At 43.3% G+C, this 26,825-nt stretch overlaps 1 protein-coding gene across 4 annotated transcripts in view; it reads left to right on the top strand.

Annotated features, from left to right (window-relative positions):
- NARS2 (asparaginyl-tRNA synthetase 2, mitochondrial) overlaps positions 1 to 19,202 on the top strand; it is a 54,620-nt gene extending 35,418 nt beyond the window's left edge. Inside the window, exons 8-14 of one of the 4 annotated variants that reach the window (XM_080374818.1) lie at positions 4,864 to 4,962; positions 5,391 to 5,434; positions 7,195 to 7,261; positions 8,744 to 8,881; positions 10,031 to 10,128; positions 12,347 to 12,373; positions 18,397 to 19,202. In XM_080374818.1, the coding sequence (XP_080230944.1) occupies positions 4,864 to 4,962; positions 5,391 to 5,434; positions 7,195 to 7,261; positions 8,744 to 8,881; positions 10,031 to 10,128; positions 12,347 to 12,373; positions 18,397 to 18,541 (618 nt within the window). In that variant the 3' untranslated portion in view covers positions 18,542 to 19,202. The remainder of the gene's footprint in view (positions 1 to 4,863; positions 4,963 to 5,390; positions 5,435 to 7,194; positions 7,262 to 8,743; positions 8,882 to 10,030; positions 10,129 to 12,346; positions 12,374 to 18,396) is intronic. The other 3 variants (XM_080374819.1, XM_080374820.1, XM_080374821.1) reach the window with 3 other exon arrangements.
- The last annotated feature ends 7,623 nt before the right edge of the window (positions 19,203 to 26,825 follow it).

The raw sequence follows: 26,825 nt of genomic DNA, 5'->3' as shown, positions 1-26,825 counted from the left end.
AAACTGACAGCTGCACTAAAGCCTAAGTTAAGTTCCTTTTCCCCTGCATAACTGACCTAAATTCAGTGTTCTCTCATTGCCCGTTGGGCAGTTTGTCTGTTTGTTGTCATCTGCAAGTTCTTTCTTTGGTGCAAAACACGCAGTTGAAAGCCTTGGGGGCTCTTGGCCAGAGTTAGCATCTGAACTTTGTCCTCACATAAAGAGCTGGATTGTTTAAAATTTATTTTTAAAATTGGTATTCAACATTTGGACTGAATACCTCTAACTTGAGCGAGTTAGTGTGCTGGGAATGCTCAGCTTCTTCAGGGACATCTTGAAGTATTTGGTTATACGCCATTAAAGAAGAGCCTTGCTACAAAGATGTATGTGTTTACCATTTACTGATGAGGCTTGAGGTTTTTCTCTCAGCCAAAGCTCCAAAAGAAACATAACTTTCCTTACAAAATAAAATTTAAAAGATTTAATAGCAAAGTTAGGTGTATTTGGGAGCAAAGGGTCTGAAATCTTAAGCAATGGCCTTTTTTCCCCTCTAATTGCAGAGTAGCGCCCAGTTATTCCTAAATTAGTAGCACAGTTCCTGTAAAGTCTCATGCATCTTGATCATGCCATCTAAATTTCTGTTCTGTGCCAAAACATGTTTTAGAGCTACAAAGAAGCCTAAACTCTCACAGTGTTGGTTTCACAATACTTTCTGTGGAAAGTCCCATGTGCTCAGTGCAGTACTGTACGCTCTGTGGCTGGGTGATAATATTACTACTTCAGTGTTCAGCGTGTGTAAGTGTATCCGAGGAGAGGCTTCTGTGGCGTCTTTCCCTAAGAGTCTAGTCAGGGAGTTGAGTCAAGTTGCCCCAAGACACACTTCCTCCAAAATGGGTGAGAAAGAAAGGGAGTAAGACAGTGGAAGGGGTCTAATTCATGTGGAAGTATCTGGACTCACTGGAGCCATTGCCTCTCCAGTCTCATCTGTCCTCTGAGGTGCCTGCTCTGCCGCCCTCTCCCTCCTTCTGCAATGCTGTGTCATGTAGCCATGTTCGTAGGTCATTATCTTCTATTTCTCATTCCACTGTCTTGGTGGTGCGGTGGATTTAAAGGATCGCACTTCACTCATGATACTAACAGAGTCTCAAAGAAGCCATATGGTGCAGTCATTACTGAATTTCATCAAATGCACATACAAAACCATGCTAAAAAAAACATATTATTTAGGCTGTAAAGTTAAGAAATGCCAGCAGGAAGTTTTCCTGAGGATATTTTTGGGAGTTTATGCATATTGTTAGTCTTCCTTAACGAGATCACTTCCTAGCACCATTGTCCCTTTAAGAGATGGGGAATAAATCTCTTTAAGATGGAGAATACGATTTAAAACGCAGTATTTGAGCTCTGTCCTGAGGGCAGAGGTATTGCCTTCCACTGGTTATGTACTTCATCAAAATTAATTTGCTGTCATTACAGCCCAGTGACAGGGAGCATTATTACCTCCATTTGACAGAAGGGAATTCGGGCATGAAATGAAATGTACAGTAGCACTGATTTTAGGTGTCGGTTTCAGGGACCTTAGATCTGAGACATGGGTGTGGTTTGATCTCCAGAATAGTTTGCAGTCAGAGTACTTTTTGTCTTCAGTGCCAAGGCTAAAATAGTTGGGTAAAACTGACTGCGATCTCAAGGGAAGAAACACTAATAATCACATGGGAAAGGTTTGTTCCAAGTGCCTTGTGCAGGGCTCTTCAGGGTCATTAGGTCATCTGCAGGGCTCCTTCTCTGCAGTGACATCCAGCTGCTATAGCTGGTGCTCTTTGTTTCCTAACTTCCATCAGCATTTATTCGATGGCCAGTGAAGCAGCGGTCAGACAGAGAAGAGTCTCCTTCCTTTCATAACAACAGCATCTCTCCAGAGCGGGTCCTGAGCTGTTGGTTATATAGAGTGAGGAGACACTATGGCCAAGATCCCATGCAAATCTCTCATCATACACACATACGGTGTGTGTGAGCAAGCATGAAGGCAAGAAATAGTGGTCCACTTGGTGAATGTTTCCTATGTAAATACCCTGTGGTCTACGCTGCATCCATGTGCATGCCCCAGGTAAATACTGATTTTTTCCTGGAAGTGTCTTATGTAATAAAGATGATGATTTGAACCGTTCTTGTAGTGCATAGCACCTTCAACGGCTGCTGCTGACGTTTACTGCTATTTTGTTGATGATTTCCTCTGTTTAGCTCTGGTCGTACTTTTATTTTGAAAGAGGATAAGTTGTAGTATCAAAAGATCCAAGTTAAAATTAAACAATACAGTTGGGGGCTGCTCCTAATCAAAATTGGACAGCTAACTACTAAGTTCCACACAACATCAGGGAAGGCCAAGACTGATACTGCTAAACTTCTCTGTAAGGTGAAAATCAAGAGGGTAACGCTGGGAGGGATGAGCTAGAAGAGAAAACTTTTACCTCTGCCCTCCTGCCAGCAAAATTTCTACATTTCCATTATGAAGCAGCCAAAGGGGCTTTTGGTCATCAGGAGTCCTACCTCTGAGATGACCTACTTGCTGTGATTCCAGTGGCTTTTTCCTTGTGTAGGTCTCCTATCAAACATGTTTCTTTCAGGATCTGTTCAGACCAATCGTTTTGCCTGTATCTCCAGCTCGCATGTTCCCTTAAACCAGCAAGCCAGTGGTTATGCTTCTCCACTCATTTTTCATATAGCCTACTTTCCAGTCCTTCATTATATTATCTGCTTAAAGCTGTAACTTCTCAGTTTGAGAGCTTTTTTCTCCGCCCGCCTTCTTTTTTTCTCTTCGCTGTTCGTGCCTAGTACACATTTGGCATAAATAAGAATAAAAGCAGTGAGGAGGCCAATGCATGACCCACGTGTCTGTCTTTTTTGCCAGGATAAAACCTCAGTCTCAAACCTGGAAATATTTCTCAGATTGTTTTTCCCATACCACCCACATCTTTTTTTCCACAAGAGGAAGCTGCTTATGTTGAATGCTGTGGGAACGTAATTGTTACTTTATCGCACAGTGAGGAAAAAAAGTGCTAATTAAACAACATGCTTTTCTGAAACCAGATGATACTTTCATTTTCTAGAAAGAGGAAGCTTAATGTAAAATCCCTTCGTCTCTGGCTGGTGAAACCAGATGAATTGCCAAGAAGTTTTCTAATTTCATTTGCATAAGGCCTTTTCTAGCTACTTTGAAGAAAGTTCAAAGCTGAATGGTTATTTGCCGCTCAGCAGCAGGAATGCCAGCTTTTCATTTCCTCTGTGTTTGAGTACCAGTAGGGGTAAAACGGTTCATCTGCATATGATAATGCTGTTCCTTTATTTGGATCTTCCCTTTTTAAAAAGAGGACCCAGATTGATCCAGGAGTCTGGAGGCTGAGTTTGGCTCCAGAGGAATCAAACGGGACTGATATACCAGCTTCTCTAGGCTGTTGGGATGCAGAGGTGGTTCATCAGCACTTTGCGACAGGTGATGAAGTATGTTCTTCTAAACATGAGAGTTTGAACAGTGTGCCTGCAATCTTGGTTATGTCAGTAGCCCAGCTTCTTCTTTTCTGTGCCTTTTGTTCCTTTTAACACTGTGAGATCTGGTTCCTTGGCAGGCAGACACCTGCTTCTTCCTCAGATCTGCTGACTGAACGTCAGGTTCATCTTTTTACAGTTAGTGTCCCCTGGGCTTTGTGGTGTCTAGGGGCTGCTACCAGCCTAGATACCATTGGTGGATACTTTGCCTCTCTCAACTCTGCAATTAATGAAGCAGTTGTTATACTCACAGAAAAAAGAAAATTAAAAAGAAAAGAAAAAAAAAAACCAAACCAGGAGTGTGCCAGGACTTTGAGGTGCTTTTTGTTGGGAAAAACCTGGTCCCATCCCAGGTTGAGGTGACGTGCAGTCCAGCTGCATTGCTCTTTTCCTTACAAAGGCAATGAGAATAAGGAGTGTGATTTTGAAGAAGAGCTGGGATCATCAGTACTGCACAGGTATCAACTACTTGCTTTCTGCAGGCATAAGACTATGAGGAGTTATGGGAACTCTTAATCTGCACAACAGCGAGCGTCTCAATGGTCTGCTTTGCTTAACCTAAAGAGAAAACTACTCTTAAAAGGTTCACAATGCAGTGGCATCCCACGTGGGTGGTTGTTTTTTTTTGTTTGGAACCCAAATGGCATTTTAATTTCTTCATGGGTGAAGCCCATTTTACTGGATAAGCATATCCAAATTGGATGATAATGTCATTTAGTTAATCCACACTAGTTTAGGGAAATGAAACCACATCTTTTTTTAGTTTCTCAAACATCCCTGCATTGATGTGTCCTCCGCTTTAGGTCTTTGCTCATCTCTGTACATGTTCTCTTTGCTTTGCTTTTACTGCCCAGAGTCTTTCTAGCTGGGCTCTGTTTGATGGGCTTGCTCTACACAGTACACATTTATTCTCCTCTTTACTTCTGCCTCTCCTTAAAACAAAGCAGAAAACCAGAATCGCTCGTTACAGGACAGACACCTCACTAATAATTAATCTGAGACCAGTCACCACAAATGGTTGTAATGTGTATGTTTGTGGCTGAGCAGGGCTGCTGGTTGATTATTTTAACTGTGCTTTTTTCACTGGAGATACCTGACTGAAGATACTAAGGCTGTCAGCAGACACCGAAGCCCTACACCCATAGCAGGTTCCAGTCCTCTTCAGCCACTGAGCAAGCCTGTTAATTAGGAGCATGAGCAAGCTGGTACCCTCTTACGCAGTCTGACCATGCAGAAGGACAGAAGCTCCTTCTGTACCGTTTGGCTGATGTGTACCTGTTTTATTTATAGACTGGGACATCTAAGCAGTGTTAATTTCTCATGCACTCCTGTTTTCTCTATTAGGTTATGGAAGATCTTTTCAAGACAGTGACAACCACTGTGCTCTCCAAATGTCCTCGTGATGTTGAGCTTTTTCATAAATACATAGCTCCTGGCCAGAAGGTAATAAATGTGACAAGAAAGAGCTGCAATCCTGTTATGCATTTTGGGGGCTCTTGGCTGTAGGGAGACGTAAGGTTTTGGTGGGTTTTTTTTGTCTTTGTTGTCCCATGTTAAACTGTGAAGAGCTAAAAGTTGGCCTGAGCTTAAGTGACTGTTCAGGCCAACAGAGAGAGGACGCATAACTTTCAGTAGCTGGTAGCAAGGGTGGTAGAAATGTAGTTGTCACATCATCTGGCAGCCTCTGAATGGTCGACTCCGATAATCGGGTACCCTTTTAGCACTAAATGGCTGGGGGTGGATTTTGACCTGTATCTAGATCACAGTGCAGACCTACAAATCAAAACCGTGAGGGGGGTAGCTTTTCTGAGTTTTCTCTGGGCCCCTGAACCCTTAAGAGTAGCTTTACATTTTTATTTTTTCTTATTTTGACCAAGGACAGGTTGGAACAAATGCTGAAGAACAAATTTGTGACGTAAGTACTTATATTTCAAAATGATCTGGAAAGGGCTTTTGGGGTAAGAGCTCCTATTTTGTGTATGTTCTTTTTCTTCCCCAGCTCAGTTTTTTCTGGGTTACATAATGTCTCCAAAAGAGCATGAATTGTCGTTCCCTTTGTACTGTTTGCCAGTTGCCTTTTCTCCTCTGCATGAGACTGGCACCTGAATCTGCTGCCCTTTGCCTTTTGCTTCCCTGGACAAGTTCCTCATTCTATAAGGGTATCCTCCTTCCAGCATGTGCCTGCACAGTGGTTTGCTCACTGTCTTGCTTGGATTTGACTTTGGTGCTCTGCCTTCACACTTTCACTCTGATGGCTCCCTTTTTATGAAGCTATGTTTTGATATTTGAAAATCCCAATTGGTTTTCTATTCCTGATAGCTTGCACAACTCCTTTTCCCAGTTCTCTGTGTATTAAAGAACTGAAGGGTTTTGGTTTCCCTCCTTGGCCGTCAGGAATACCTCCTCTTCCCTGCTCTTGCCCATCTCCTCAAATAGCTCTCCATTCATTCCACAGAACATTGCAGGGCTGCTCAGCCCAGCACTGGTTTTCATGTTAAGCAGCTACAGCCACACTTGGACAACAGGATCACGATAGATCCTCCCTGTGCCTTGTGCCTGCATGAGCACTAAGGGAGACCTCTGTGAAGTCACTGTGTCCCCCATTTCAGTCCTCCTCTCTTTGGACCTAACTGATATTCCTGAGAGGACAGAGTTGCACTCAGCTTCTGCCATGGTCTGAGGAAAAAGAGTACGAGTCAGCACATCTCTTTGTCCCTCCATCTCTCTCTTCATCAGCAGCTGACAGATCTGGGGCATTCCTGGCTTACACACATCAGTTACATGCATTGGACCTGTGCCAGCCATATACTTCATTTGGACCGTGGCCTTGCATAACCCAAACACATGGATCAATATGTTCCTTCTTGAGGTATTTCCTCCAGAAGCTTTCCCTGTATTAGTGAAACCTGGTAGCTGGGTATAAAATGTTTGTTGTCTTTAGGGAATTTGCTTTATACTTGGTTTTAGCCAGTGATACAGGGAGACGAAATTATTGTGATCAGGTTATTCTTCTCTCTGTCCTCAACATTTGCTTGTCAGCAAACACATCTTTAATTGAGCCTTGATTTCCAGTTACCAGACCTGCAGCATCTTTCACTGCACTACTTCTGTTCGCTCTGCCATGATGCTGTTCTTTTGTACTAGTGGAAGTCAGTGGAGAATCTGCTCTCCTATCTGTCATAGTAGTAGAGAAACATTGCTGCAAATAAATCTCATGATTTTTGCAAAGTAAAATGAAAATATTTGAGCTACAAGCCCTTGGAATTCTGGGTTGTTTTTTTTGCCTAACACCATCCTGAACAGTAGAGTTTTGCCAATGAAGGCACATTGTTTTCTTTAAAAAAATCCACAAATTTCCATGAAGCAATTATCTGCAAAGCTCACTTTGGACTGAAATGCAACGCTGCAATAATGCAAAAGTGTCTTGAGAGCTTAGCACTTGCTGCCCTGCATGTAGCCAAAACGCAGGAAAACATAGGGTTGTTGCCATATAAAATGGCTTTTGGTTTCTGTCCAAAGAAACATTGCTGGGAAGTCTGACATCACAGCACAAGTTGGCACAGTGGTGGGGAAATGCCTCCTTAATTTTCCAGTGCAGCACTTAGCCAGAAAACTTTATTGTTATTCCTTTCATAGTTATCTTAAAGACTTTTTTTTTTTTTCTCCCTCTTGCAGAATTTCCTACAGTGAAGCAGTGGAAATTTTGAAGCAAGCTTCTCAAACTTTCACTTTCAAGCCAGAGGTAGGTAGTTGCATGGTGGCTAGTTCCTGTGCCTGTTCGTGTGCACAGCCAGCGTGAACTTTGTAGATCTCCTTTCTCTCTTTCTGATACCACAAGAGTTGTTACTTCACACAAATTTTCTGCCTGCTGGGGCATTTGCTGAGTTGTTACCCAAGTATAACTACTGGCGTTGAAATGGAAGCAATATCAGGAATGAGATCTGTAGCAGAAAAACATGTAACATTTACAGGGATGAAGTGATGAGTTCGTCGTTGAGGGACCACGGCTTTAGCAAAGATGCTTCTCTTTCCTGTATGGGAGCAGCACCGAGTGCGTTGTGGATTCAGTAGCAGTCATCTAAGGAGAGTTGCTGCAATAGTCCTCAAATTAAGGAATAATATTAGGATAGCACCAGAAGTTTGACGAGGACTAATAAGCCAAAACTGTGTCAAAATACCATGTAATCTAGAGGTAGGTGAAGGGAATCCCTTATCTTTCCATAGCATAGATGTTGACGGGGAAAAAGAATAATATGCTTGTCTTTCTAAATCTTTTAGATTATGGTTTTCTAAAAATCATGTTTTGCCCAATTTGAATGTCCCTACACACACTAGTAGGAAGAGCATTTGTGATGGTGCTCTTCTCATGTATACTGATTAATCTGTATCTTGTTCTGATGCTTTGAGGAAAATAACCTTCTGGCCAAAGCCACCTTTGTAGCTAGTTGGGTAACTGTCTTGTCTCTGTGTACAAGTGGGTGTAAAGCCTGAAGTCCTGTATCTGTACTACCTTGGTCTCAGACAGCAAACTCGGGATATTTTCAGATGAGGAGATTCTGCAGAGTATCTGTTTGCCTCTTCCCTTTCCCCTTCCCCAGTTGTCTTTGCACATTCTGGAATGGACTGGAGGTCTCTAGCCAAAAGCCACAGAATTTATACCACTGGAAGAGTGAAGGGCATTGCAAATGTCCAGGGTTTCTGATAACAAAGAATTGGTTAATAGGATGCTAGGGTTTCTTAAGTGAGAATTAATGTAGCATGTAACAGGACACAGCAGGGAAGAGCGCGGTCAGCCTAGCAAAGCTGTTTTCTGTATAGCAAAGGTAATACTGAAAAAAGGCTGGTTTGCTGGGTCGAGTGAGCTGACTTTGGGTAGGTGCCTGTTTCCCTTAAGCTACGAGGAGTGTGGGTTTGGGGTATTTTTTGTTTGTTTATTTGGGTTTATTTCTGAACTGATACCAGATGCTTGGGCTTGGTGCAGGGACAATCTGGCCCTGTTCTGTGAAAGTTAAACCCTATTATTTTCATTGCTTTGCTCTGCCTTAAAACTCTTGAAAGCCTGCTTAGCAGATTTTCCCAGTGCCCTGTGTGAGACGTTGCTGTGCTCAGTTTCGTGTTACTCGAAGCTGCACATCTCTCCTGCACAGGGATTTTGCTAGGTCTCTTGCCACAGGCAAGATGTACCAAAGCAGGATCCCAGGATTCCCTTTTGCTGTCTTTGCAGTGGGGCTGTAACCTCCAAATGGAACATGAAAAGTACCTGGTGAAGCACTGTGGTGAGGTTCCCGTGTTTGTGATTAACTACCCATATGACCTCAAACCTTTCTATATGCGGGACAATGAAGATGGACCTCAACACACAGTGAGTCTATGGGTCACATTTCCATTGCTTTTTTGGCTAGACGCCTCTTAGTGTACTGATAGATGAGGATAATCTTCTGCTGGGCCTCCACTCATGTAGTCCAAGATAAGATGTGACCATCAGGTGATCCTGTCCAGTCTTTCTGCTGTTGCAGAAGGAATCCCCAAAGCAGGAACAACAGGAGGAGAAAAATGCAGGACTTGATAGTTTTAAGTCTTTGCTTAAGTCCCTTAAGACAAGTTTGCCATAGTTTTTTTTTTATTTTCCTGGTAAACTTCTGTACTACTAGGTGAAATGCCCCAAATTGCATGGCTCCAAGCACTCCATGATTCTCTCATCATCCAAATGTAGCATCCATGTAATCCTCAAATAGCAGATGGGCACAAGTAGTAAGCTCTTTTTCCATAAATCTCATGATTTGAAGGTGTGATATCCCAATTGAACTGAGACAACCTGCTTCTACTAAAAAGAGCCAGTACCCTACTGTGTACCACTGTCACTTCAGTGGCTTTAATTCTAGCAGCAGTTTGGCTGTGGGATAAGGAAAGTAACCCTAGAAAACAAAACAGAGAAGACAGCCAGCCCAAACCTAACAGCATAAATAGTAACACTGGGATTCTAACACTTGAGTCCAGCACGAGTGCCATTGATCCTTTGATATTACCACTAAAGCAGGCTCAAGGAATGGGAGCAGGAAGGGGGCAAACAACAGCATCAGAGCAGCTTAAACTCAAAGGGAATCAGGGCTTCAGGAAACTCGCCCATGTGTCTTTGCTTCCTTGTGAGCTGCTCTTGGATTCTTTGTACCCTGTACAGGCTTGCCTACATGCACAGGTTGTCACCAGAGTAACCTGGTGGGATTCAGTTCACACCACCTGCTGTAGATGTCCTCAGTCTTGGAACATCACTGCATGGGTTCAGGTTTTCTGTAGATGTTCTGGTGGTTACCATTGTAAAGTTCCCTTTTAAAGCCTCTTCGTGTCAACAAGAGACTTTGCAAGCATGTGCAAATACTTACCTAAGTGTCCTGGACTGTGGAAGACTTACAAGTAGCTTTTTACAAACAAACATCATTGTCAGCTGTACTTCTGCCATACACTGCGTAGCTATATGGCATGGCTTGAATTAGAGTCTTTTCTTTCTTTTAAGGTTGCAGCTGTTGATCTCCTCGTACCAGGAATAGGGGAGCTGTGTGGAGGCAGCTTGAGAGAGGAGCGACTGCCCTTCCTCGAATCACGCTTACAGAGGTATGGAAGGCCCACGTGTGCCAGGAGACTGGCCTGACCAAGAGAGTGTTTGAGCAGCCCTCAGTGGTTGGCAAAACAGAGGAATGGAAGGGCAGCTAATGGTATTTAAAAGCATCCTATTTTTGTCTTTGAGGTTGCAAACTGGTGAAGAAGTTCTTGTGCTTTTGTTGTAGGGTATGCAAACTGCCTCTCTGTTTTAGTTCATCAGAGAAGGAAAGGAGAGTTTATTTTATGCTGGGAGGCCAGGGCAGCAGAATGCCTCAACTCTGCTGGCACTGTCTGGGACGGGGCCTGATGTGAGACACTTCATCCTTGAGCCTTTTCTTCACAGCTTTTGGGGCTTAGAGTGAATTGCAAAGGTGAAAGTTGTCTCATAGACAGAGCATAGATATATTTGTCATCACATTGTGTAACTGAGGAACTGCAGTTTTGGTCAAAAGCTTTGCTAGCTGTGATACAGCTGGCCTCCATGCCATAGTTTCAGAGAATATGGTTCTTAGCTACCAGTTCAGTGGGAAGCTTCACTGGAAGCACCCAGGACCTGCACTGTATCATGCGGACTCTTTCCCTGCTGCTTTATTCTGGATCGTGGGACTTTGCCTAATTTTAGGCTAAATTCAGTGTCAAAATACCAAAGCTGCTGTTTAGTTAACAATAATTGACATTATAGATGGGGTAATTTTCCATAGACAATTACTCCCTGGATCCTGTCTGTTTAAAAGAACCTTTCATGGAATTGTAGAATCACAGAATGGTTTGGGTTGGAAGGGACCTTAAAGATCATCTAATTCCAACCCCCCTGCCGTGGGCAGGGACACTTTCCACTAGACCAGGTTGCTCATATCCCCATCCAGCCTGGCCTTGAACACTGCCATTTGGGCCAGTAGTACACTTGTGCAAAGCAGTTTTGGAGGAGGATTAGTCCTGGAGTAACACCATTTGCACATTGGGAATAAATGTGTTGCTTAAATCATCACATGCTCACAGAGATACATCTAGTCAGTGGAGAAAAGCAAAATCCATTTCAGCATAATGAATCCAAAAGGCACAGGGCAATTCAAATCATCAGAACATTGGTTCTCAGTTTGTGGTGCAGGATGATATTATTCCCTGTGCTTCCTGCTGCTCTCCCTGCGAACTCCCCCGAAGCAGACGTGCTTCAGCTGAAGCTAAGTACGATGTTGCCTGCTGCACTTTTTCACTTGAAATAGATCTAGAGTCCACAGCCTTCAAGGTGTGGGGCTGGAGTGGAGGTTGAAGCCAGACTTTCTTGTTTGTCAGGAAAGTCATAGAAGTATTTCAAGCTAAAAATGGGGTGTGTCTTCAGTGACCTTAAAATACAGCTGTGCATTGGAGATGACCTGGAAAAATAACACCTCTTTTCACATGTTTTTCTCAATTTTGAGTACTCATTTTCTGCTCTGCTGAGCCCAAATACTTTCCTAAGGTTTTTAAATTCTGCTTCCTGCAGACACAGTGTAACTGAGAGATAAAGAATGGGATTCTTGTCTCCTTATACATACTTCATACAATAGCTCTCTTTTAAAAAAAGTCCCAGGCAGAGACAGATGCAGTGCACTGAAGAAGAGAGAAGTGGTCTCTCTTTGCTTACAGAGTTTTCTGTTTGTGTTCAGAGAAATGGAAAAAAAAAAACCAACAACTTTGCTCTGGTTCTGCCAGGGCAGGAAAAGGAGAGAGGATGCACTGGTGGCAATTAGAAAAAGACATATTTTATTTAGTAGTTTTACAGAAGTTGACACACATTAACAAAGCTACAGGAGTTCGGTGGGTTTTCACACTATGGAAGGGGTGCCACGTAGTCACATATGTGACGCTCATAATGAGGTTGGCTGCATGTCACTGTAAATTTAATATTCAGGCTTGTACTCTCCAAGCGTTCACAAGCAGAGTTTACTGATGTGCTTAAAGCTAAGAATATACACAAGTCTTCATATGAAGCTGGGATCAACCCTGTATGCTGGCAAAACAAACTCTGCATTCTAAGCAGCATGTAGGGAATCTGTTCAAGATCGTCTACCATTTACCAGAACTGACAGCCACTGATCATGCCTTCCCTTAATTTCCTGCATTTCATTTTTGGACTGAGTTTGGTCGTCGGACCTTCCCTTTTCTTGTAGCATCCTCTTCCAGGAAAGTGCTGCTTGTGTGGATTTCCCCTGTTCCTTTACTCACAAGGGGTTTTCTTTTTGTTCCACAGATTAGGACTCACAGATGCCTACCAGTGGTAAGACATTATCTTGTTCTGCAAGTTCAATTTCTTCTTTTGAGACTTTTTAAACAACTATTTCATTTTTTTGATGCCGTTCTTGAGGGGACATTTCTTGGCCCAGTTGCCCTGCCATAACTGCCAGTCTAAGTGGAACAGGCAGTTCATTTAAACAAAATGTAATCTAATGCTACTTAGTTTGTCTTCCCAATTTGTCCACTCACAGCACAGGTCATTCCTTTTGAGATTGCATGAAGTGGATTAATTTACAACCCATAATGATTTTTGATACTAAATCATTAGGCTGTCTTTGAAATTGAACAGATTCTGACCACCATTGCATGAGATAAACAGGTTACAGAACCACAAGCAATTTGTGACCTTTAACAACTCTATGAATAACTCCCTTTGCAATTGACAGGGCAATTAGGTCGAAAAATCTTCCTTAACAAAGCGGTTGAACCAATTAAAACTGTCCTGCTAAGGAGACAGATCAACCTTTGAATTAACGGTTAAGACTATTAAAACGACAGAAGGATCTTCGTGTTCCTCTTGACAAGTGGTTATTGGTATGTACTTTGTCATAGGTACTGAGAGGGTGATAGTGCAGAGAATTTTAAATATAGAAGAGTATACTCAAATATTCTGCAGCATTTGGATTGATCGTTAGGGAGGCTGCCTTGAAAAAAAAGCAGAGTAAATGTAGGAATCTTCACTCTCCTCTTCCCACAATAGGACATCGCTTAGGAACAGCCCAGTGCATGCCGACCTTTACATCATCCATTTGCAAACATGCTGAATTCGATGGCTTCCTTTATTGTTTGCATTTATGGGCCAGAATACACCATATCACTTCATCTGAGGGAAGGATTGTCCTGAACAAAGATGGTCAGTTGTGTGGTTAGAGGCTGAGGTACAGCCTGAGGAAGTCTGGTGTTCAGTGGCAGAGCCTTCCAGCAACGCTAAGATAGTGCAGCCCTGCCTCGTTCTTCCCTCAAGAGGGAAGATGAGGACATTGCCCAGCAGCCATTTCCACCTTCATGCAATATGTAGCAATCACATTCTGGAAACTTTCTTCCTGTGATCATGTTTTGGAGACTCTCCTCCTCTATTCCCTTCACTCCATCACAGATGATGTAATTTCCCAAAGAAGATTACAACTGTTGTTACCTCCTGCCATACCAAGGTCTGGTGTCCTAGGAAGGTGCAGGATAGGAGCAATTTCAGATGCTTCTGGACTGCAGTCTACAATCTGTCAGAAAACAGGGAGGTGGTTTGCCAGCATCCATCTTTTCAGTGGAGGTAGCGAGAGAGGCTGATATTAATCTCCTCCAATTTAGTGATTGAATTTAGTCTCCAAAGCTGGCTCACAAACTCCTTGAAGAACAGTTGAGTCATTCCTTCCTTTTTAAGTATAATATTTGCTGACTTTAGAATGGCCAGCTGTATGATATGTGTTCCCTTTTGAAATCCCTTAGATATTGCTGTATCTGTTTCTACCCGTTTTCTTCTCCCACTAAGCATGAGGATATTGTGGGGGCTGACTCCTCCTAGGGCAGCTTCAGGGGTCCCTTGTTTGTGGGAGAATCATTGGGCAAAGAGAGGTCTGATGATCTGAAATACTGCTATGCTTCTGCCCATTCCTACCTTTTAGAAGGCTTTTCAAAAAAAGGAGAGAAAGGGACATGGTCAAACTCCTCTGAATCTTCTTTAATTAACTACATCTTTCCTGTTGTGCGGCTTGCTTTCCATAGAAAATACAAGCTGGAGAAGTATTTGGCTTGTTTTTGCAGTTATTTTATCTTATTTTCACACTTCTTCCTTTGAACTGTAGATAGAAAAGAGCTCAGTGCTGTAGATGATGATCTTGGCTAGACTGAGAGAGTTCCATGGAAGTGAGGTAGGAAAGTCGGGTGATCAGCGTTTACTCTGGGAAGTCACTTGCTTTCTCTCTGACGGGGGAGTATTAAGTATATTGCCTTGTAAACAGGGGACCTGATCCTGTTTGCAGCCTCCATGTGCCAGCTTAGCACAAGCAATAACAAAGCAGGTATTTTGTCATGAACAGCAGTGTCCCCACTACCATCAGCTGGAGCAGCTGGACCAGCATTTCAGTCTTTCTGCATGTAAGGCACCCGCTTCCTCACTCTGATTATCATCGTGCGCATCAGAGGGGAAGGTGGCCTCGTACCGAACCCCTCACAGTCTAGGTGCCTTTCTGATCTTCTGGTGTAACGCTGGTGAAAGTATATGGTGGCAGAGCAGGTGTTATCTGCTCTCCTGGAATGGGTATTACTGTGCCGTCTTGGCCTTGCTCCTGCTTTAAATGGAGAAGCTTGAGCTGTGTTGGGTTCTTTGATTTCTGGTTTTCTTTGAAGCTTGAATGCCGGAGTGTTCTGCTGGGTCCTTGTGCGACAAGGTAGAAAAGAGGAGTTGAACTTAAGGAACAGCAGGACTGGTGACAGCGTTGACATCATCTTTTCACCTCCTGAAGAGCCCAGTGGTAGCCCATTGCTGTCCTTGGCAGTCTCCTGGTCCTATCACTTCTTCTTTTGGGGAGAAACCGGAGCACTGTGCTGGGCCACGTGGAGGCAGGCAGAAAGTGCTGAAGCCAGCCAAAACATGCCCAGTTGTGTCAGTGGGAGTATTTTAGATTGACCTCTTGAATTCTTTTTTTGTGGATTCCCAAAAAATAGTAGCAGAGCAGAAGCTGCCTGAAACCAAAGACAGGGTTTTGCCCAGCATCAGAACCTGGGTGATGCTTTGCATATTTCCTGAAGCACTCAACAAAATGGTCTTTCAAATATCATTTCACTAGTAGTTTTTCATTACCCTCATTTTTTTTTTCCAGTAGAATATTACATTTCATGGACTGCAATATCTTTGTTCTTTCAGTTTTCAAACTGGCTGCGGAGGCTTCAGTATAACAAGGGGTTACATAAAAGATCAAGGTTATGTTTGTTTTGAAAGGAGACTGAAAAGAATACATTCTGCTTATGAATGGTTACTAAGAGAGCACTGATCTTCATAGTGCCTTGCCGTGCAACACAGGAGCTCGTGATGGTGATAAAAGGATATAGATTTTTAAAAGGATGAAAGGAAATGCTCTTCTAACTTGGCACGTAATGAGCTTCTGGAATTCATTGCCAGAGGACATTGTTGCAGCACATACTTTAGTAAGATTCAAGTCTCTGAAGAACTACCAGTCCTCCAGGCCCAGAACATGAACTCTGGGGCTAGCTGGGGTCGCAGAAACTTTTTTCCCCTGTGGAATAATGTTGCACAGTTCCCCAGTTGCCAATGGAGGGCTCAGCTCTCCTGTTAAGTATGAGCTACTAGGAGAAATAGCTAGACTAGTTCATGACTGGTTTTGAGGTGAGAAGCGTCCAATGTATGGAGACTATTGAATGAGGGAAAACCTCAGGGAGCATTTTCTAGCCTAAAGGGAATTTTCTCTTCATCTGCAGGCAGTTACTTTTTCTTTCATCTGGGAATAATGGAAAATTTCTCAATTCCTTTGCTGTTTCTAAGCACAGTCATCAGAAAGGATTCACAGTCTTGATCCTCAGCACGTTTAATTCAATGGACTTTTTCCATTAACTTTAATGAGTTTTGTTTCGCTCCTTTCGCCAAAATGGCTTCTCAAAGTGCTTTGAGATCTACAGATGAAAGACCTGGATAAGCAAGGGTAGAATTTATTATTATTGTTCATCTGGAAGAAGCAGAGTTATTTCATCTCTTCACAATGACTTTATAAACTCTGTTGCCAGCAAAAGGGGACAAGAGATGCTAGGCTTAGTCTCAGCTGGCTTTGCATAGGCTGAGGTATGCTTATAGACATCACCAGAAATGTTTGTGCTGTTATTTGTATTACTAGTTGCAGCTAGACTTGTCACCAGCTGGTTCTGCTCAGAACTACTGAGCTGGTACAGATTGATCTGCCACAGCCAGCATCTGTATCCCTCATATTTACGAGGTCTTTTCTATTTCACAAGCCACCACCCTCGGCATCAGATCTGCCCATCATCTTCCTTGCAGACCCTTGAAAAGCTGCTAAGTGGAGCTCCCCGGGGGAAGTTTCCAGTGTATGAGCAGAAACCCAAGTTCTTGATGCAGTCCATATGAAGTGGGTAGAGATGCACCATGCTGTTGCATAGCCTACGTCTTAGTATCCTAAGCATAAATCTTTGTCATGAGGTGTGGGGTGGATACAATGGAGCTTTAGCAAGCCAAGCTAACACCCAGCAGCACAGATAGCAAGCACGTGGGTCCCAGGGCTCAGAAAACATGTGTCCCACTCCTGAGCCTGCTGTTCAACTTGCAGTGCAGACAGAACTGCACTTTGTGTGTCTGTGCTTGGAGGAGGAGGTAAGAAGTTCTGTGATTCTACAAAGTTCTGCTTCTGGTTCTCCACTTGGGCAGTGGAGGGGAGGGGGAAAAAACACCGGTGAAAAAAACCTGGAGATCGGATTGAGTGTAATAAATGGCTTCCTAAATCATAACTGCTGCTAATGAACTGCAATGAAAAATAATTATTTCATGGTATAAAAGGCATGCTGTCAAACTGAGTCCGCCAGGGTAATCTCTTGCAGTTGTAGAATTTGCTGGAGAGTATTTTTATTTTGCAAGTAGATGTGGTCAGTGGCATTACTTTGGCTCCATTCTGTTAAAATGTAGTCTTCAAGCCAAAAAAATTCTGAAGTCCAAGCAAGCACACTTAAATATATATAATGTATATTTTAGGTATTTTTATATATATGTATATATATACATGCAAATATTAACAGTAGTTAAAATTTGGGAAGCCATTTATTACAATCAATCCAATCTTCATTTTTTTTCTGGTGTTTTTTCCCCTCTACTCCACTGCCCAAGTAGTAAAACATATATATGTATTTATTTTTAAGTGTACTTGATTTGTTTTTAAACTGGGATGATAAAATATTCATACTTACACCAAGATTAGAATCATGTAACACATCTGGAGTCACTCAACCCCTTACTAGCGCATTCATGTAAAGAAGAATAACTTTGTGGCCTCAGCAAGCTCAGAAGTGGCCCCATAAATCAATAGAACCATTGAGATGTTTTTCATTCCTATTAAAATAAAACTGTTGGTGAGAATTTATAGCTGCAAATATAGTTCCTGTGTATCACAACAGCTACAGTCCAGCTCAGAAATGAGGAACTCTAAAGGAGAACCATCATAATCTTGTTGACACCCATATATTTGGAATGTCTGTTTCCAAATGTTTTCTGAGGTATCTGTGCACAACAAGTGCTTTTCTCCAAAATGAAATGTTGTATTCCAGAATGCATTTTTCGAGAAGATATGGCCAAGATTTTTTGCTGACTTACTGTGGAACTAAATTAATCAGTGTGTAAGAGCGTTTGGGGAAAAAGTAACAAAAAGCCATCATAATTACCTTAAAAGAAAATAAAATAGTCTAAAGGAATATTCAGCAGACAGAAAGACCTATTTAGGCTTCTGAAGAAAGTACTGGAAATGAAATGACTTAGACTATTGAAAAGAATACAGAAAATGAAATAACATATTGTGGGGCAGATTTCAGCACCATCATGGCAAGGGCTAAACAAACCCAAACAGGCAACTCCATCTCCGACAGTGGAAATGTTTTGTGATTGTGAAGGAACCTGGGTTTGTGCCTCTGCTAGGAATACGTTAGATACTAAAACTTACAAAAATGTTTTCGATGTGAGCATTGGTATGATGTTCAAGCTGCTCTTCGTACCCAGATGAGTTCTTGCTCCTAAACAAAAGGCTCTAGTGTACTGGCAAGGCGTAAGTGTACTGGTTTAAACGTCTTTGCACTTGGGGTTTCTGCTAACACAATTCTGCCTGGCCGGGAGCTGCACGTCTTCACAGCCCTGACCAACACGGGCTGTGTTGGCATAATCCACAGTGGTTAGGGTCAAAGGGAAGTAATTAAGGTGGAAAAGCAAAAACCCTAGATAAAAAACTCTCTCGAATTACGTCAGCATAACCGTGCTGCAAATGTAACTGTCTGTTTAAATTACAGGTATCTAGACCTCCGAAAATTCGGCTCAGTTCCTCATGGAGGCTTCGGAATGGGGTTTGAACGCTACCTGCAGTACATCTTGGGAGTTGGCAATATCAAAGATGTTATTCCTTTCCCCAGGTTTCCGCACTCCTGTCTCCTGTAGCGCAGCGGTTGACTTGGGTGGAGAAAACTGCTGGTGTGACTATATGTATATAACATACTAGAATATGACTATGTATTTTAGTGGGAAATCAAGATAATTTTTATATCAGTGAAACTCGTGACTGGCTTATTAAAGTAATATATGTCCTGGTGAGACTACGGAAGCACGCTAGCGGTTAACTTGATAACAGTTCCTGTCTTCAGTGCGCTTCAGGAACATTAAGAAATCCCACTTAACTAAAGGGTTAAGATTCTTGTGAGACTAGCCCAAGCAATGGAAGTACTGTCTAAGTGTGGTTGGAAGGCGGTGGGGGTTTTATGTGAAATACTAATAAGGAGGTGTGACCTAAAATGGACTGGGAGACAGTGAGGCTTCAATAGGCTTTAATTAAATGCCTGAAGAGTGCTTTGAAGATCGAGTGTTACAAAATTGCAGAGATTGTCATGGGCTGTGATTCACTTGCTCTTACAAAATGGCTACTGTAAAGCGTGATTCTCCGCCGCCCCCCCCCTTTTTCTTAAATGCAAATATTGTTTACCTTGGAAAAGTCAGCCAAACCTAGCAAGGAATAGTGCCATATTGGAACTGCTGGAGTGAATTAGGTGAATGATGTTTGATTTTGTGAATCATCAATAAAGATGTACACTGGGTTGTTTTGTAACTCTGTATATGGTTTCTTCTTCTCACAAAACTGTAGCACTCAGCATCATTGTGTTACCTTCAGTGTCTTGGGTAGATGTTTCTTTTTCTGTATACCCGAATTAGTTGCACCGCCTCTGCAGGAAATAACCTGTTTTCTGTCTCCAAGAGAGCACGTGTTCACAGCAGAAAGAAGTGTTCAGTTAGATGAGAGTTCATTCATCTTTCCAGAGCTGGTTTGCAGTTTATTGGTGGGTTTTTGCTTTTGCTTTGCCTTGTTGTTGTTGTTATTGAGAAAATTTCTCACTTGCTCATCAGACCAAGCAGTTTTCTCTGTATTTTGAAACAACCAATATAAGCTCCCAAGCATTGCCTATGTGTTAAGCAATTGCTTATCACTATAGGATCTGAACTCCTCTCAGTCTTTAATGGGTTTATGCTCTCAGCTTCCCTGCCAGGTAAAGAAATAATTCATTTCTGTTTTGAAGACAGGATTATGGGAAGATGAAGTGACTTGCCTAAGGCAATTAGAAACCAGTGGTTTATTTGGGACTTGAACTGAGGGTTTCCAGCATCTTTCCTCCCTTCCAAATTATCACAATCCAGCAAATGCTCATTTGCATAGTGCTTACTACTGTGGAGCCCAAGACAGCAGCAGTATGAACAACATATATATAAAGAGAAAAAGCAAGGTAACAGCTTTATTCCTAATGAACCCCGTGTAAATTGGCACCTACAACGTGAAGTAACTGCAGAACAGCCCTGAAGACTTCTTTTCCAAGTAGATGAAAGAGACTGAAAAATAGTAATCAACTAGCATTGCACTGGTAGTTTTGCAGTCGCAGTTCTCTCTGGTAGGGCTGTATAAGAGTGCACCTGCATTGTCTAAAAATACATATTTATGTCATGTGGCACCTGCCTTGTTTCAGTTTGGGCCATGGCTGGGGCTTTTATGTCTTACGATCACGCAATCAGCATCACCACGAGGTCATTACTTTGGGGTGTTTGTTGCATGCATTGAGACATCCCCTGCATATCAAGATTATTTTTGTTTATCTCCTTTGTCTGCTTGAGCAGGCAGGTGTTAACTGTGCATTTGCTGGTTTGCATTTCCCAGTACAGCCTTGAGTTGGTAAGTCTGGTTCCACAAAATGGTTCAAGCACCTGCCTTCCCTTTGAAACCACTGAGAACTTCCTACATTGGACACCTGAGTATGTTCCTGCATTTGGACAGTGTCTGCTTTTGTTGCATTGTCTTGTGTCATTGCTGGCCTTAACGTTATGCAATTACTTCTCTCAGCAGAAAGATGTGGAAAAAGTACAGCTGCCAAACAGCCCTATCCATACCGTCTTCCTAAATAACTTGTGATGAGCAGGTGTCCTTGTTGAGATCCTTAGTCACTGGTTCTGTCACAGTTGCTGTAAATGAGAGTGCCTGGACTGAAAGCCCATCTGCTGAAAACAGAGTGGGTGGATGGCAGAGCCGTCTCCTGTCCACTCTGCCCTCACCCCTGCGGCAGCTCGGGGCTGGCTCTGTTGGTTTTGGCATCAGCGGGCCGTTGTCAGCAGGAGGTTGTTGATGGTGCTGTGAGATGCCAGGTCTGATGGGCAGGGTGGGGCTAAACAGCAACAGGTGGAAAACAAGGTGGAGAGAAGAAGACGATGGAAAGTGCCAGAAAGTCATAGGATGATGTGGCTTGAGTCAGAAGTTACAGGAAAGGATAGCAGGAGTGTTTCAAAGAGGCTTGCAGAGTGGCTGTCAGGGCCTTATATGAGGTGACAGCTTGTGAAAACCAAGGGCTGGTATGGTCCACCCTTCATTCTTTGCCTCGCTAAGGGGTTGTTGCAAGACAGAAGGAAAAGGTTGAACCTTTGATTTGTAGCCAGGCAGGTAGATGAAGGTATATGGTAAGAAAGATGTAGCGAGGATGCAGCATGAATGGTTCTTTGTGCATTTCCGAGTAGGTGTCCAAGAGGAGCAGTGTCCCCAGGCTTCTACGTGTTTTTCTGTTTCATTTGAAGGTACTTGGTGAGTTGGAGATCTGATGGGCAGGGTTGATCTAAGGGAGCATTGCCCTTGGGTCTAAAAGCTCATCCAAAGCGCTACCCCCAGTAACCTGGCAGGATAAGCGGGAGGAGAGCAGGGTTGTGCCCAACAGAACTAACCAGGTGAACACTCTGGCTCAGAAGGGAGAAGAAAGAGTTGTCCCGTCTTGGAAAACCTTCAACGTGTGTTTTTTCCTAGTGGTGGGAGAGAGGAGGCGGTAGAGGCTGAGGCCTGCGTACGTGATGATACTGCTTAGCGTTAATACCAAGACGCGTTCCTGTGAGGATCGTGATTTATGGGTGCCAGCAAGGGTGGGAGCTGCTCTTTGCCTCCAGGCTGGCATTGTTCACCCCGTGCTATGTATATATAATGGGCTGGTATTGCCAAGGAATGCAGCATGTTTTCCCTGGGATTTCCATGTGGAATGTCATGTATTTCCTTTGAATCTCCTCTCCCAGCACGAAACGGAAGTTAATTGGGAGAACAGGGGAGGTTGTTCCTCTTGGCCATCCAGGCAGGGAAACGCACGGAGAATTTCCTAGGCTTAAGCAGTTTTCCTTACTTCGTCTTCTCTTACAAGTCTGCACTGACAGTGGCTGAGGCCAGATAAAAGCTTTGACACTTCTTCAAATAAAAAAGCTGTTATTCTTTGCGCACAGGAATCATCTCTTAGCCTGAACGTGCAGCGCAGTAGGTGACGCTGGGGCGTTTTCAGTGCGGTAAGCGCTCAGCTCTCAAGCCCAGGTGACCAGCAGGGTCTCTGCTAGCATCCTTTTGGTAAGTATTTCTTGAAGTTTCAGTTCCTCGGCAGCCAGTACTGCCTCTTTTCGGGTTTGTCCTCACTTTAAGCTTCAGAGGAAAGAATGAGTGTCATTGATTACTGCAGTGTGGCTTTGCAACATGAGGACAGTGATGGGAGAGCAGCACTGCTGGGAATAAAAGAGCAATGCCATAAACTTTGCATAACCAAATGCCAGCCTCTCAGAAGAGCAGAGGAAAACCTTTGTTTTCTCTTCAAGGATACCAGATAATCCCTTCACATAAGGTTTTTATGTGCAGGATCAAAGTATCCCAAAGTAGTCTTATTTTTAATTGGAAAAATAATACCTGCAGAACTAAGACCATGTCTCGGTCTTCTCGTTTTTAAAATCCACAGGAGAGCAAATGCATGCTCTGAAGCTATTAGTAGAGACTGCTGTTCTCTCCTGTATGATTTATGTTGTGGTACTATGGCAGCGTTTAGATCTTGGACTGTTGTACTAGCTTCTGTACAAGCATAGATGAAAAGATACATGGCTGAGCCAAATCTTTAAAAGTCAGCAAACCAGCGCAGGGATTTTAGCTGAATTACCTGCATTCAGGCCCCCAGACCTGAGGGGAAAGCAGCAAGGTGCCTGGCTCAGCAGTCCTCTCTCCAGTTTATTTGGTAGTAGTTGTAATTTATAAAGCATCTCTTGTTTGAGGGAATGCCAAGACTTTGATGGGAAATGTAACATACCGTTTTGCTTGCTGGACTAATATTGATTGTTTTGGAAATAGCTTATAGATGTGTTTTTCTTCGGGGGGAGAAGGGGACTAACTTGCCAAAAAACACTTCGGTCATTGTTTCCATTAAATGTGTGTATAGAGATAAATGTGGTTTTGCTACTGCTGAAACCAATAACAGCCATTACTACTGTTGGTTTAGCCTCTGCTTACACTTAGGAAGAATCAGGAGATGGATCCAAAGGAGAAATAAGAAAGACTTTGTATAAAGATTGTCAAAGTTCTGATTTCCTCAGATCTAACCAAAGCTGCCGTAGCCACAAAAAATGGTGGTCTCGGGGGTGAATTTATTGTTTTGTCTTACTGTTCGTTCCAGAGCCATGACCTTCAGAAGGATTGTAAAGTTTTATTTTATGATCCTGCTGGTAAAGAGACATATGTAATTTACTATATGAGTTCTTACAGACTTGGCTAACAACAAGTTTGACCCAGAGTTCAAAGAAATTATGGCTCCCGTTGTTTTATTGCTGCTGTGAAATGTATTATACTCCGTCCTGCAGCTGTGTCTCAGTGTCCGCTGCACAAGGTGTTCGGCAAAGATGCTGTGAAGGGAGAGCTTTCACCTAAAGGGCGAGAGAGGGGCAAGACTGGGTGGGCATTTCGAAGTCCTATCCTACCTCCATCAGAAACTGTAGGCTTCATTATGGGTGAAATGGGGATGAAATGACTTCAGAAGCCTTGTTGCTCTTATTGCTGATGCTGTTTTACTGCGGGAAGTTGAGGCGCGGAGCAATTAAGCTGCTTGCCGAAGGTTATGGAAGATGTGTAGCTGAACCGTGGAACTGACCCAAATCGACCAAATCCTTGCTCAGTGCCTCCCACGAGGCTTCCCTCTGTTTGCCTTTGGGTGCACTGCCGCACCAGAAGCAAGGCAGGATGTTTGCAACTGATCTGGTTTCAAACACATTTTTGGCATTTCTAAGATCCTAGACTATGCTTCAGTGATTTTTATCTATCCCTGTATATCCCAAGGCCTTTCAGAGATAGCAATCGTGTTGTTTATTTTTATTACTCCTACAATTGATTTTTTTCTGAGTAAGTCGAGGCAGCCAACAGAGTACATTTTTTATTTTCTTTGCAAAGCTCGATCTTGCTTGTTGCTCTTCAGCGATAGCTGCATATCTTGCTGTCATCAGCAGGTTAATGTACTGATACCTGTATGTGCTGTAAGAGCAGAAGTCTAAATTTTCAGAAGCCACCGATGATATGGATCGTTGGCAGAAAAATACACAAACCGCACAGTGTGGGCTGGGAGGTGGCCTTGGTAAATCATGCAACTGCATAAGTTTCTATATTGGACCGTTCTATACTATCTGCCGTGAGTTCCAAAAGAGGCTAGATTTCCAGCTACAGGGGAAAATAATTCTATTTCATAGACACAATGGTTTAGTAATAGTACCTGTATGGTGTCTTTACCTCCAAAGTTATTTTTGAGCATTAATTCAGTGCTGTCTTTGTGGCCCTTTGAAGGTGCTGTACTCTCAGAGCTCAGTGCTGTGCTTCAGCTGTGTGAAGCAGGCTCGTGAGCCATATTTTTCTGAGACACAGGTCTCCTGTTTTGTGCCTGTGCCTTAGCCTTGCTGCTGCTCTCTTGGCGAATGCATGGCCACAGGCTGCTTGTCCAAGCAGGAGACAGCTGGACACCCGGCCCTAGAGAACTTCAAGGCTTACTGACCTCTCTGTGTCGGTGCTGTCAGGGCTGCTCACACAGCTGTGATGCTGCAGGTGAGTGCAGGAAAGTGAGGGACAGATGAAGGGACTCGCCAGAGGCTATGCAGGGAAGAAAGACTTAGAATCGGTGTTTCCAGGCTCTGCTGCCTGAGTCAAGAACAGGTTTCTCCCATTTCTGCAGGAAGTTATAGAAAACCAGTGCCCAGCCGATAGCCAGTTTACAGCTCCAGGAGAGCCAGCTGCAAGTGCTTACCTGCTGCAGAGATTCTGGTGTGGCTGTAACTGATGGGGCCTCACTCTGGCAGGTTGGAGTCACACAACAGCATCTCCATGAAGCACTGGAAATGAACTCTGTAGTTGTTTAGTATAAATAAATCACCATGCACATTCAGGCTTGCCCAGCAGCAGCATAGCTGCCGAGCAGGGGCTCTGCACAGCAGCTGAAGTGCTGGGCAGGGTGTGCTTTAGGTGCCTCTCTGTAAACATGCATGGGTGGTGCTTTTCCATATCACCCCACGCGTCTGAACTTTGCCACCCGCAAAACCCAGATAACCGTGCAAATCAAGTCTGAAGGCCCAGTTTATAGAGTGGCTTCAGTCTTTCCAATTCCATTATTATTAATAGCATTAATAAATTAGTAGCATTTATGATGATTTATGAAGTATAAGATTCAAGTATTTAAAAAATTTCATGAGCGTATTTGTTAATGAACTTGATGGATGACTTGCTGGGCAGGATTACATTGCTGTGTCCTTAGAATACGTGCTAAAGCACGGTGGGTTTAGCACCATGTTACTCCGGTCCCCGCTTCTGATCTAGTAGCATGTGTAACACTGCTGGTATGAAAAAAAAAAAAAAAAAAAGGAAGAATGTTTTGGCTAAACCCTCTGAGATAGAACATTATGAAATGTTCATTTCCCAGATCATTAGAAACTCAAAATAGCCATCTGGCCGAAGCCAGAGATACGTACGTCTGCATCTACAGTTTAACAGCAGTCGGCTGTGAGGGTGGCTGCTCTGTGGCATTTGGGACTGGAAGCTGGCGAGCATCCTTTGCTGCTGATCTTAGGGAAGTCTCTTCGCACTTCGGTCTTTCTACGGTTGATCTGCAATTCAAAATTGAACTGGCTTTTACGTGTCTGTCTAAAATGCAATCAGCATTTCAACCAGGAATATAATACACTTCCTGTGCCTCCAAATGGCATAAAAAGCTTTGAAGCCACAAAAGCGTATCACCTCCGCACGCTGCTCGAGTAATTTTCGCTGTTACGAGAAGTGCCTTATTTCAGTCTCCATTTGCCTGGCCTCGGCATCTGTCGGGAGCGGATTAGTGTGTCAACTCTCAGCATTTCAGGGGCATTAGAAAAGACCACAGGCTCTCGAATTTGCAAAATTTGACCTAAAGTATGATGGGAACAGGGAACAGGCTTTCATATGCTGCTTCTGTGACTTAATACTGGTGGGAGCTGGGGCCCCTGAAAATCAGGTCTTTATGCTGCTGGCTTTGTGAGGTTTACCAGGTGCCACTCTCTCACCTATAGATTACCTGTAGCAGAGCTGTAAGTCTGCTAATAAACACAGCATTTTGTATGTTCGTGGTTCTCAGCCGGTGATGTATGGGAGAAAATAGGACCTGAGAGACGCCGTTCTCATCAGCCATCCACTCTGGCTTCCCTACTTGTACAGCATGAATAATAAGATTTAGGTCTCAAAGCTCATGTGTATCATAGGTCTCTGCTCCAGTAGTATTAGCTCTAAGCTGTGCATGGTCTACAGTTGCAAACAAACGTAGAAATATGTACTCTTAAATAATTTACACTTTCTAGGAGAGGCCTGAACGTAATATGACAGCAATGACTTCCTTCTTCTAATAGAATTTTTAGTTCATTATATATCGACTGTACAGTGCATGCTCATATCCCGAAGGGGTGTCATTGGAAGGAGGAATAAGGGGAAAGCATCTGTTTTTATTCTGGCTTCTGTTCTGACCAGCAAATATAATGGCACATGACCGTTGAGCCGACAGTAATCCAGTTACAAAAGTCTTCAGAGTTACTGCACCAACCAAATTAAACTTGATTACATCCAATTATGCTGAAAACCCAGACAACAGCTCTTAGCTTGGGGTGAAGTAACTTCTTGCTATCGCATGTGGGGAGGCCTTGCGGGGTGTCAGGAGGATAATTGCTCGTTTGCTCTACCACAGAGCACCATCTGCTCTTGAAGTAATGCCTAAGGATGTGAGAGTATACCAGGGTCGGGTAAAGAGGCAGGGGAGCCCGGCAAAGATTTCTCCCTGCTTGTTTTATTATCATTTGTTTTATGGTTGCTTGCCCTGGGCCCAGCTGCAGTCAAAGCCCCATTGTGCCAAGTAGTGTCCGT

This window comes from Falco punctatus, assembly GCF_963210335.1.
Source record: "Falco punctatus genome assembly, chromosome: 2".
Taxonomy (NCBI): domain Eukaryota; kingdom Metazoa; phylum Chordata; class Aves; order Falconiformes; family Falconidae; genus Falco; species Falco punctatus.
This window is presented reverse-complemented; position numbering and strand designations above follow the sequence as displayed.